General features: G+C 46.0%; 3 protein-coding genes across 6 annotated transcripts in view; 1 reads left to right on the plus strand and 2 right to left on the minus strand.

The window, feature by feature from the left end:
- Nucleotides 1-79: 79 nt before the first annotated feature.
- Nucleotides 80-2,282, minus strand: LOC138122739 (putative tRNA (cytidine(32)/guanosine(34)-2'-O)-methyltransferase). The gene is made up of 5 exons (XM_069037035.1): nt 2,061-2,282; nt 1,607-2,014; nt 1,346-1,555; nt 1,111-1,295; nt 80-1,061 (listed from the first exon to the last, which is right to left on the minus strand). The coding sequence occupies exons 1-5, from the start codon at nt 2,179-2,181 to the stop codon at nt 123-125; spliced, it is 1,863 nt and encodes a 620-aa protein (XP_068893136.1). The 5' UTR covers nt 2,182-2,282; the 3' UTR covers nt 80-122.
- A 517-nt stretch (nt 2,283-2,799) lies between these two features.
- Nucleotides 2,800-12,161, minus strand: part of LOC138122733 (nucleolar protein 4) — a 109,213-nt gene continuing 99,851 nt past the window's right edge. For 2 of the 4 annotated variants that reach the window (XM_069037019.1, XM_069037022.1), the window contains exons 4-12: nt 6,664-6,718; nt 6,284-6,358; nt 6,006-6,142; nt 5,595-5,738; nt 4,482-4,688; nt 4,278-4,424; nt 4,044-4,222; nt 3,807-3,991; nt 2,800-3,745 (exon numbers count right to left, since the gene is read on the minus strand). In XM_069037019.1, the coding sequence (XP_068893120.1) occupies nt 3,582-3,745; nt 3,807-3,991; nt 4,044-4,222; nt 4,278-4,424; nt 4,482-4,688; nt 5,595-5,738; nt 6,006-6,142; nt 6,284-6,358; nt 6,664-6,718 (1,293 nt within the window). In that variant the 3' untranslated portion in view covers nt 2,800-3,581. The remainder of the gene's footprint in view (nt 3,746-3,806; nt 3,992-4,043; nt 4,223-4,277; nt 4,425-4,481; nt 4,689-5,594; nt 5,739-6,005; nt 6,143-6,283; nt 6,359-6,663; nt 6,719-12,161) is intronic. The other 2 variants (XM_069037020.1, XM_069037021.1) reach the window with 2 other exon arrangements.
- The window catches only part of B4, a 157,694-nt gene continuing 153,419 nt past the window's right edge, over nt 7,887-12,161 (plus strand). Inside the window, exon 1 of the mRNA XM_069037026.1 lies at nt 7,887-8,027. The gene's annotated coding sequence lies outside the window, so the exon portion shown is untranslated. The remainder of the gene's footprint in view (nt 8,028-12,161) is intronic.

Consider the following 12,161-nt stretch of genomic DNA (forward strand, 5'->3'; position numbering starts at 1 on the left):
TTATCACACTCGTCTTGTTGGCACAGCACCTGCACCACCTCTCTCGTTTTAGATTTTGGGTGAATTTGATCAAAACAAGTGACGTGAAAGAAATTTATTTAAAACTTAGACAGTACAATACACTAATACGAAGGCCACGCCCAACATGTGCAAGTCTTGGTAGACCCCGACCCCAGCAGTCTCAAAATGAGCGTTTCATACGCTTCGGACCCTTGATTCAGCCCCAGTCTCTCCATCAAAGTTTCGAGAAAGACAAGCGACTCTTCATCTGTATCTATCGAACCAAATTGTGCCACGAACCGCCTCTCCGAGGGCCTCTGTCGCAGTTTCGTGACCTTCTGGAGGAGGTCCTCGAAGTGGGGGTCTACGAACGTGGCAAGGTTTGCCTCTTGGGTGTCTTCACTGGCGGACGCCAACTCTTCAGTCTCTTCGTCCTTGATGTTCGACTGTTGACTCAGCTCGTCTGCTGCCACGGTGATGGACAGACCGTCATCTAGAGAAGAACTAGAAGAACCGGAAGCACTGTAACGCAGATCTTCTGCGAGAATGTCGGTGGTGACGCTGCTCGGTGGACTTTCTTTTGATATTTCGACCGACATCTGGTCCGATGATTGTTTTTCATTTTCACCGGTAGATGGTGTTGTTGCCACAAAATCTGCATCTATCCTAGGATTAACTAGATTCTCTTCTTCTGTTTTCTGATCGACTGTGTTGCTCAACGCTAAATCTGCTAATTTTTCGGACACATCGAGTGGCAACTGCGCTTCACCGTTAGTAACTCCACCTGGCGGCGGCTTCACAACTTCTTCACCCGTCTCTGACACTTCCTCGTCCTTCTGTTCTTCACTTTTGACAATTTCAACCGTTGTGTCATCATCTGAGTGAAGTTTCTCTTGCTCGTTCGAATCCGGTTGCGGTTCTGCCGCAACCTCAGCATCTTCAACGCTCTTCTCCTGCCCAAAATTTTTCTTTTTAGCTTTCGGATCGTCTACGAAATAATAAGGCGGCGCTATCGGGGGCTGCACAGGTGGGTGGTACTGATACGGCTCCTCCCCGTCGAGCTAAAAAAATTAATGAAAAAATAATCGCGAATTAATACAAATACAATACTTGGAGGGGGTAAGTTGTGTCAGAGTCGTACGCGCTGACGTCCCCACAAACCAGGAATGGAATAATTATCCTGTTGACACCTGAGAGGGATGAAAAATCTTTGTTGGAGACGTCCAAAAAGGGGGTTATCAGTTTAGGGTCGAAATCTGTAGGCGGTTTGTAGTTGCGGCATACAACAAAGGCTTCTGTAATGGAAAAACAAAATAAAAACGTTACAAAAAAACTGTGTTTTTACCGATGCTGGAAGCTCGCGAGCTGGTCGGCTTAACTGTTACAACATCTTCAAACAACATCAAGAGCTGATTAGTCAACAAATCACAGTCTTTAGCGCGGAATATTTTAGCGACGAAAGTGCCCCCTGGTTTGAGCACATTGCAAGTAATATGTAGCGCCCCCAGTAATAACTGGGCTTGAATATAAATATCAATGCAGTGAAGACCGGTAACTGTAAATGACGGGATAAATATTTGCGGCATCGATCGCACAAGCGTCTTACCGTCTGGGGCCCCATCACACACAACCAAATCCGCCTGATCCCCTTCAAAGTGCCCAATAATCGCCTCTGCAGTTTTGTACTCAGTTATGTCCCCTTGCAGCTGTATGACCCCCGGCAGGGGCGCCATCGGTTGCAAATCCACGGCAACTATCTTAACATCCTCATTCCTGCTGGGTGCAACTTTTGCTTCTTGACTTGACCCACTGGCCTCACCCTTTGTCAATTTTTTTTTCTTTCGCTTGCTCTGCACCAGCTCGACCGTCTCTTCCGTGACGTAATCCTCATTCTCGGTGTAGAACAACTTCGGTTTGGGCTTGATTTCGATCGTTTCGCCCAGGTACAAGCGCCGCGACAACACTTGGCTCCAGCTCCCGGGGGCGGCGCACAAGTCCACGGCTTTCGTGACACCTGCAAGCGCAATTAGCCGCGTTCTGCACCTGAAACAGTGATTTACCTTCTAGAATGTTGAACTTCTCATCGATTTGGAGGAGTTTGTAAGCGCTGCGGGCCCGCCAGCCCTGCTCTTTGGCCTTTCTGTAAAAAATGTCACGCCGGTCCCTCGAAAATTTGCCCATTTTCAGGACGGACCGAGTGTGGGGCGACTTTTTCTGTTACGTGAAATACGGCAAAACGTGGACACGACGAGAGGTTATGTGCATAGGTTATGTTTTGTGGCAGTTTTTGAGGTTATGTCAGGCGGTCGATTTAAAACAAATAAGACTGTACGACTTTATTATTATATTTCATCACTCTAAAACTAACATATTTACAAAGAAAAGGGCATTTTGCTACATTTATATCACCATTTCTCAAAAAACTCCCTACCGAATGACGCATTTCCTCAGATTAGTAAGAAATGATTTTTTTTTCCATTTAAATGTGAATGACTGCGTCTTACGTCTTTAATTTGATTGATACAAACGTGGCCTCTCCTCGATTGATGTACGTTTGTCCTTTAAAAGGATAATTATCATCCACAATTGTCCTTTGTTTACTGGTAACCATAGTAACCACGATGTTTGACCGGCGCCAACCTTGATTTCCAATAAGAATCCTTTTGTTGGGAATTACGAGAGTGTGGTGTAATAATTTATTCAAAGGATAATGAGTACTTACCTGCGTGGAATCGTATGCGGTGATGTGTCTTTTGCGTTGGATCGCGAAAAAATAAACGAAAAAAGGTAAAAATAAAATAATGCGGACATTATTTATTGATACACAAAATCTGGCAGTGATTTCAGATCAAAATACAATTTAATTATATACATTCAGAAATACATTGGAATGTCTGAAATATACATGAACAGATACATAGATTACAAAAATTTGTAAGATGTTTCCTGATTTTTCAGTATATCTACACACTTACTAACAATCACAGAAATACTTTTTAAAATTCTATGTCAACCTTTGAAATGATAGAAAATGTGATCCTATTATAAAAAATTCTAGGAGGATTCCTCAGAAAATATACTCGAAGAGCGGCCGAGTCGTCGTGGGGAACCCCCGGTCGTTCAATTTGGAATCATCGCTACACTCGTAGAATCATTTTCACCCTCTTTTGAAAATACTCAATAATTACAAAAACATCGGCGACTTTTTAAAGATTATATACAATTGTCTTTGGTACAGTCAATTCATACAATAAATTCTCAACATTTATATCAAATATAATAAAATTTCCCCTGTAGTAATAGAATAGTTCTTCTAACTTCTAATAAATAAATATTTTTTCACTTATTTAGGAAACTCGTTTGTACATAAATTCAGCATCTTCCTTCCTCTTCGTAAGTAGCAAAAATCCATAAGTAAAAGTCATATTTACAAAGTTTACAACAGTCCCAAGTTAATGAATGCATCTTGAATAGTGAATCAACAGTATAGTACTAGTGCTAAAATCACTCGTGCCTAGTGGATAAAATACTCTCCTATCATCTCTGCAATGTACACAATAGTTATGGCATTCGACTACAGTCTACTGCTGCTGGATCAGGAGTTGCTCCAGCTCGTCCGCCGACCTCAGCAGGAAGGCCGCCGACTCGCGGTACCCCGTGATGAGCTGTCTGACCGCCGCCATCTCGCCCGTGCTCAGCTTGTGGTTCAACAGCGGCTTCTGCTTCATGCTCAAGTCTGTTGGACCTACAACACGCTCAGTTAGGTCCTTTTGAGGCGGCGGCGCCGGCCGCGGAATTATATTAACCATTTGTGAGCAGCCCCGTCCCGGTGCCGAACGGGTTGGCTCCGGGAAACAGCGGATACGGACCGGCCCTCTGGAACGCCTGCGAGAAGTTCGGCCTGTACATCGCCGTCGGCGCCGACCCCGCCGTGCTCGAGATGCCGATGCCGTTCATAGCCGTCGCCCCCAAGGCGGCGGCGTTCGACACGCTGAAAAATCTCGATTATCGATCGTCGATCTCTCGCGCCAACGCAACACTACCTCATCGCCGACGTCTTCAGGTCGGGGGTGAGGGACAGCCCCTTCGAGACCGAATTGGGGGTGGTCGAGGGGGTCGTCGACGAGGGGAAAGCCGTCGAGACCGAGTCGACTTCGATCTTGACGGGGGTGTTGTTGGAGAAGTCTATGCCGCGGTTGATGGGGGCCGTGGTGTCGGTCGGCTAAAAAAATCAGTCAGAAATCATCGCACCCTCTCGCACGGACCAATCATCTTACTTGTGCGCCCGGTAGGATCGGCATCGGCTGGCTGACCGGTTCCAGACCTAATCGCATTCTCTTCGCGTTGTGACTCTCGTTCTCGCAGGCCGTCGCTAAAATTTGTTCTGCTTGTACCGAAGTCAAGTGGGCCGGGGTCGGTCTCGTCTGCAACAGCATTAATTGCACGATCCTGCATGAAGGGGAGAAAGGGGGGCGCCTCACCGCGTCCCACGGCGAGTTCGGGTCTCTGGCACGTTTGTTCCTCCTGCAGGACTTGAGATAAGTGCGGATCCGTTTCCGGGCTCTTTCCGCGAACTCCGGAAACTGCCTCGTGCACGAATCGATTATTGCTTGGATCTTCTCCTTGGGCTGCTTGCTGATCGGCACCATGCGGTCCAGGTTCTCGTCGACGAAGAGCCGCACGAACATCTGCAAAATGGCTCCGTGAAAAAAAAACGAACCGTACAAATTAATTCAATAAAAAAACAGTTCATTTCGTTTTAAAAAACAAGACAAGAAGTGATTTTGGTTTTTTTTTTCGCAAATTGAAATTTTCGACAAATGACCAAGGCTTTAGGCGCCTTTAAGAGAAAATTCAACACAGACGGACATCAAACGCTCACAAATTAACCCATAATGTATCAATAGTGGCTAATAATTGACAATTTGGAGGTTATGAATTTAAATCTGCGAACGCGGTGCTCCAAAACTCCGTCGGTAATAAAGGAAATTAACTAAAATTCAGAATTTAAATGCAAATCAATACCATATTTTGTTATATTTTGATAGTTTTTGCAGATTTGTCATTGTTTGAAGTGCATAACTCGTTAAGGGCTATTCCAGTTTAGGAATTTGTAAAAAAAAAACGTTTTTTATGGAATCCCCATTGAAAAAAGGTTATATAATTATGTCTCTTGCAGACTTTTAAAAATGTTCATTACTACCGCCTTCCGCCAGATAAAAAAGTACCTTCTGGTACGTTTGTGAGTTTCTGCAACTACATTTACGGTAATTTTGAATGTATGTTTGTAAGTTTCTAATGTTAGGCACACTTTGACGGAGTTGTGAGATCATTCAGATTTTCTCTCGACACAATTTTCACCGGGGAGTGAACGACTCCGGGTGCAGCAGTGCGAGCAAGAATTCGAGTTTCGCCGCATCATCTGGTGTTGTCAGAGAGACGTAAATGTTGCATTACGCGTTGGTCACATAACCGAGTCGGAATGCGACGCGAGTGATGCATCGCGAAGCCATCGATCGAGGTGGACAGCCTTGGTCACGTCGTCTTGGCGCTTTTTGATCTCGCGCCGATCGTTCCGTAATGACTGCACTTACGTTGAAGGCTTTGAGTCGTTCGGGGTCGTGCGTTTGTGCGTCGATCTTGTCATCGCTTTCGTCGTCGTCATCATCTTCGTCTTCTTTGTTGCCGCTGGAGCTGGTCTCGTCGTGGGCTGACCCCGTGTCGGCATTGACTGGACTCTGGAACGAGCGATCGGACTTTACATACCAAAAACGGCAAACCTCTAATTATCCGGCGAGGAATTTTACGGCTAGAAACACCGGATCGAACTTGACACGGAGTTTATCATTCAACGCGAACAGCTGCACACGAGGAAGTAATCTAAATTCCACATCGACAACCGTAATAAAGTGCAACTGGAGGCTCGTCGCGATGTAAATGTGTTTTTCGAGGACGCCGCGATCGATAGGGAGAAGTGACGGGGGCTTCCCCGGTACGGTACTCACAGATTGGTCTCTGGTGGTGGGCGGCGTGGCCTTGCCTTTCGCCAGGCCAAGGGCGGAGTGGTACTGGGCCCAGAGTCCCGCCATCTCCTCGCCTCCGGGGACCGACGACAGGTCCGGGATGTCGCCATTCCTGTTTCCTGCACCAACGATCGGTATTAGTACCGTGCGAAGGTCGTGTCATTGAGATGGGATGTTAAATGCTACTGACTTATGACTGAACCATTTGACAAAACAAAAGAGAACAATCAAAGTGTTTGGGTGTGTGTTTTTTGTGTTACCTTGGGCCTGATTGTGGTAGTTCCACGCCAAGAGCATCAGCTTGAGCTTGTCGCTGTCTTTCATAGCTCCGGTTCCTGCACAGCCAATCATATCACGGTTAGCGGGGTTGGCTTACATTCCACAACTAAACTAGCTTAAACTACCACAGCATACTACCAAAATTGGACCGCTTCGTCGACGAAACGGTCCAAATTTGCGATGTAGTACCAACCCTGCTACTCAACAGTAAAAAGCGTGAATTTTGCCTATTAAGGAGACACAAGGTAGGCATGTCGATTAATTTGTATGAGTGTTAGGTTTCTACCTCCATCGGAAAAACAAAAATCATGAGGTTGGGACTGGTGAAGATGACGGTACTAGAGCCAGTGGTACCACTCACCGGAAAAATGATCCTCCTCGTTCGCCTCGGACGACTCCGGAGTCGACAGGTTCTCCTGCAACAACCAACGGAAAAACCGTGAAAACCAAACTCTTCGGTAGCGATCGCGCCTCCATTGTGCTCCGCGAAGCACGCAGAGGAAGAAAAAACCTCGCGTAATTATTATAAACACCAGTTAGGACTCTGCAATTATAATTTTAAATTGCGGGAATAAATATCGAGCCATCACACTTTATTAGCGTGCTTCGGCTCGGACGGAACGTCTCTACTTTTTTAATTAGACCGCTCCACCCCGCCCCTATCGAATCTGCCCCCGATGACCCACTTCGATCCACCTTTCCGTCTTGGCGGGCCTAATGATTCGACCGTCGCTTTTGTCGCCGTGATTTACTGTTTAGTCCTCGATGAGGGCCCAATTCACGTCATTAGCCTCCAGTCGGTCGGGAACAATGGCAATTTGTCCCGAGACACGTCGGTTCGAGTTTTCCAAAGACTAAAAATAGACGGGAAAATTTAGCGGCCGGAAAATTTTCCCTAAATGGCGCCCGACGCGAAAACATCGCCATTTTCATATTTTCGCCGCCAGTATATCAAGGCATAAGAGCCCCAGTGGTCGGAGCCCATCTAGCACTCCTACCAAAGTGCCCCAACGATTGATGTAATCAAAACACTGACTGATTATCATCCGTACTATTATCTTTTTATTTTTACTATTCCGTTTCGTATTTAGACTTCGTCAGGGCTCTTGCGGTTGTCGTTGCCTCTCGTGTCGTAAATTAAAACTGAAACTGGGAAATTCTCGGAAATAGCGCTCGTACGGTCGCGTCGCCGGAAACTTACGCTTTCTCACAAAAGTCCGACAGGCTTGTTTGCACTGATTCCAACTGCTGGAATTGCAAAGTAATCGATGGACTCCACGCCGCACTTACAAATTTCATCGTGTTTAACTGTTTAAAAAGAATCGTGTTCGAACCGACAGCAATAACAACCTGTCACCTGTCAATGGGCAAGGCCGCCAAATTGGTCATTTCGAACTTAATTGCGAACGTCGGAAAATTTATTCTTTTATTCATTTTGTTTTTTCTCGACGTTATAACGAGTTTCACAGGGTGAATAATCAATTAATCGGTAGTCGATTGCGATTAAACGGTTAAAAATAAATATTTACAACAAAATCAGCGCCATCTCGAAATTTGCATTAGTAGTTAACTGCGAGGAACGAATGATGCTTTAAATTTGACGATAATTGTTACAAATCGTGCAAAACTCCCAATAAATATGATTAGTGCTGTTGGTGGATGGGCCAGTTACAAAGAATTCGGGGTAATTACAAGAATTTGTGAAAAACGACTCGACTAATGAATGTAAGTAACATAACCTCATTTTTTTTACTAGATGGAACGCGCAAAAAGATATGTTTTGCGAAATTTACTAACAAATTAAAAGAGAACTACGAATAACGTCGTAACTCGGCTTGAATAATTTAGTTTTTAATTTTAGAGCGACTTACGGGTGAGCAGTGTCGCCACCACTACTGTATTATTTCGTGCAGTATTACCAACATTGTGGCAAATTTACATAAATCAGTTATCGTTAACACAAAATGTATTGGGATTAATAAAGATCTAAATTACCTTGAAAGACAGAACATGTTTAGGTATTTTTTACACAATTTTTGACGTTCTTATTAAGTCTCCTAACTCTTATCAGGCTAGAAAAAAGTAAATGACAAGAGTCACAAGTGACAACAATATCCCAACGAGTGACACGATTATAATATTGATTGATTATTATTTATTTTATTATCTTTTCACCTTTTACATTTCAACATAAATATTTAGACTTTCTCAGGATTCTCTCTTACAATTACAGCAAAATTTTAGGCTGGAAAAACAATGTTTTTCCCGTTTATGGATCTGGAATTAAAAACAAACAATTACTGTACAGTCGACACAGTCTAATTCAAATTCAAATTAGTCTGTGTTTATTAAAGAAATGAACGACTGGAACAAAAATAAATAAATAAAAATGTACAGGAGTACAGGAATAAGTAGGGAAATAAAATAGACAGCCACAAAATTAAATTTGGCATCATTACTATCACTATTATTATCATTATTGTCGCTTATAATAAAACAATTATAATAAAACCTGCTGTTTATCGGTCCCGCTTTGATTATCGCCGTGTCCCCCCTTTGAGTACCCAAGGGGGCCCAGGGGTCCGCGGAGGAGCCCTCCCGCAAACTGGCCGCGGTGCGGCGAGAACAATAAAACCCGGCAGACAGTTTCATTACATGCATTGCTAATTCGAGGGGACGTGAATGCGTTTCTGTATGCTCCTCTCGCCTGGGAACGTCCAGACAGAAGACACATAACTCGGCCTCCGCAATAAAACTGCTCCTTTACTGCTGCGGAATTTTTACGGGGCGGCAGAGGCGGCGGCGGCACCGTTTCGCCCAGGTGAAGAGGGCAAAGCGCTCGCCCGCTAATTTGTGCTACTATGTTGAGCGTAATGACGCTTCACAAAATCGGATATTATATCGGTCTATGAAGGATAACGAGCGAGCAAGGCGGCGCGCTTTCGGCAATTAAAGACGAAACTCGGCACTAATTTGGGTCGTTGCGCGACCGTAAAAATCGACGTGTCGGAAAAAAAACGACCGACGAGAAAGAGGTGTTCTTGTTGCGGAGAGATAAATCGAACCGGAGGAATGGCAGTCGGCCAACTGCTCGGAAACAACGGACGACGGGAAAGGAGCCGTCGAAGAGTGATTTAGGAACGCGAAGATGGTGCAGGAACTGGAGAAAAATTGAGTCGGAGGGTCGGCGTATTGTTGGTTGCATAACTCGCGGGTGATGGAGAAAATGGTGTTTACATTAACGATGAGACAGTCGTGAGTAACGTTCTCAGGAAGTTGAAAAGTGTAGATTATTAAGATACAAACGAGGCCTGGCCTTTTCGTGTTGTCTGCGGTAAACAGCTGCATCTGCGTGCTGCCCGCGCTCCGTCATTTAGTCCTCATTTGATGGCATCGCAACGGTCCAATCAACGCAAATCCGGGCAAAACTCCAAGCCACGAAAAAAAAACGATTCAAAGACAGCAGCACGGTGCGACCGATTCTCGCAAGTCACGCGCAACGCTCGTCCGACGCAGCCGTCGCCGGTTATCTTGCCTTTTTCTTCCGGCGGCGGTCACCGATAAGGGCGCTACTTTCAATGTCGTCCCAAACATCGAAACGCAATTAAGAGGCGAACAATGCACTTGCACCGGCGCGTTTTGCATAACGGCTCGCCGGCAACGAGTTATTAAGTTAATTGTTAAGTAATAAAGACGTCGGCCTCCGTTACCGATCCCGGAGTCAACGGACGCGCAAGAAAACTCCCATCGATTCGCCGCTGCACAATTAAAATCTCGCGCCGCCACTCGCACAATAAAAGCAAACAGGTGCGTAAGGTTCTGTGCACCGCAGCGGCGTCAGACGACGTCGCGGGAGGCGGACGGAAGTAGCCGGTGGGGCCGGAAAACTACCACGACTGCGGCGTGTTGTCGTTTGCCGTGTCCAGCGGTCGGTGGGATGTGGCGGCGCATAAAGTGAAGGACACGGTTCTTGTTAACTTACAGGGGTGGTATTCTAGTCTGGAATAGCATATTTATCCTTTTCGGGAATATAAAAAGAAATTGTTTACCCTTTTATTCGTGTTTAGACATGTTATGCAATTTTTTTCAAACAAATCTAATTAGAATTAAGCTTGTGACAAATGACAAAAAAAGAAACAATCCATCTTCAAGACTAGAATAAGTCAAGTGAGAATCTGACACAGAGTCTGGTGTTTTGGCATCGAAGGGTCTGGTCCCGCTGCGCGGCCACACCCGAGTCCCATCGAAAATTGCTAGGTGGCTGCTTCCTGTCGCGAGCACGGTGGCAGCGGTGTCGGGGCCACAAACATAAAACAACACCTGTTGCACGTCGAACTTGCTCGACATCTTGTTCCACTTACGTCTGCTTGGAAATCATTAAATTTCCGGATTCGCGGAGCGCGAATAAAAATTATTCGCAAGTTCGTCGGTGGGACGTCGTTTACCGCCCCCGGTCCGTGATCCATCCCCCTCGTCGCAGGTGCGTCCTTTCGCAGCATTAATTGCGTCTCCCGCGACCGGAGTTCGTTTGCTCCGCAAACATCTTCGCTTTCCGTCGACTCGTCCTGGGGCGGCCGGCAGATGTCGGCACGAATCCCCCGCATTCCGCGAAACATCCCTCGCACCTGCCATTCCACGTAAATTCTTTCGGGGGTTTATTGTTTCGTCGGAAGTCGGCCGAAATTACGCCGCCTTCCTCGGGGCCATCCACAAACACAATTTCAATTCGGAAGTGGGCGCGTGTTTGTTCTTCGCCGTCCCCGGCCCGGCGCAACACGCAACCTAATTATCCCCTTTTCCCTCTCTTTGTGTTTATTAAATGAGTCGGTGTGATTCGGTATCGAGCGCGGGATCTTCAATTACGCGCTCGTCTGGCGGATTAAAAGTATTTGCTCGTCGGATGTGTATTGAAGTGGGATCTTGTGTGTGGTGTACGTTGACCCTCGCCGTTGCAAAATCCGCAATCTCAACAAAACGCCCGTCAACTTGTCGTCTGCTTACGGCGAACAATTCCATTCCTTGTTGCTTTTATGATCCGGCGTCGGACTCGTCGGTTGGAACGAGATAAAGGATCGGTCGCCGTCGCGCGCGCTCCAAAGACATCCCGATGTTGGGTTTATAAATTGCGCGATAACGGCTTACAACAACGGAACTTCTCAATAATGAAGAGGACGAGGGCCGGAAATTGTGTCTAAAGGCCGCGCGAGGAGCGCGCCAATTAAAAATTCATCACTTATCGGAGAACTTCGCTCGACGACAAACCCTGAAAACATTCAAAACTCAAAACGAACCTCCGTCTTCTCCACGGCAGAGGCGAAGAAGAAAAACGCACGGAATGCAGCAAAGCGGAGGTGTGAGACGAGCTGTTGACTAACATGTGGAACACGTGATTGTCAATGGATATTCTTGAACTAGACGTAATACGAGCCTCACCAGTCCTATAGGAAACAATGGTAGCGTGTTGCAGAACTGATAATAACCGTGTTGTTAACTTCATATGCAAAATCGATCAGATTCTTTGTCGGTACAAAAAAGTGCCTAGAACGCGTTGTTGTTACCTCTCGCCTCTCGAATTACAAATTGCTACAATGGTCTTTTTTGAAACTCCATCCGCCGGTTGCGGTGTCGTCTCATGCCGTAAAATAAAACTAAAAAGGGGAAATTCTCGGGATTAGCGCTCGCACGGTCGCCGGAAACTTACATTTTCTCGCAGAATTCGGACAAACTTGTTCGCACCGATTCCATCTGCTCGAATTGCAACGTAAACCACGGACTCCTAGCCGCACTTGCAACTTTCACCCCGTTTGAATTCGTCGATTGCGCAAACGGCGAAGCCCTGGGTTTGAACCGACGACAGTG

Source organism: Tenebrio molitor, chromosome 2 (genome assembly GCF_963966145.1).
Source record: "Tenebrio molitor chromosome 2, icTenMoli1.1, whole genome shotgun sequence".
In the NCBI taxonomy this organism is placed as follows: Eukaryota; Metazoa; Arthropoda; class Insecta; order Coleoptera; family Tenebrionidae; genus Tenebrio; species Tenebrio molitor.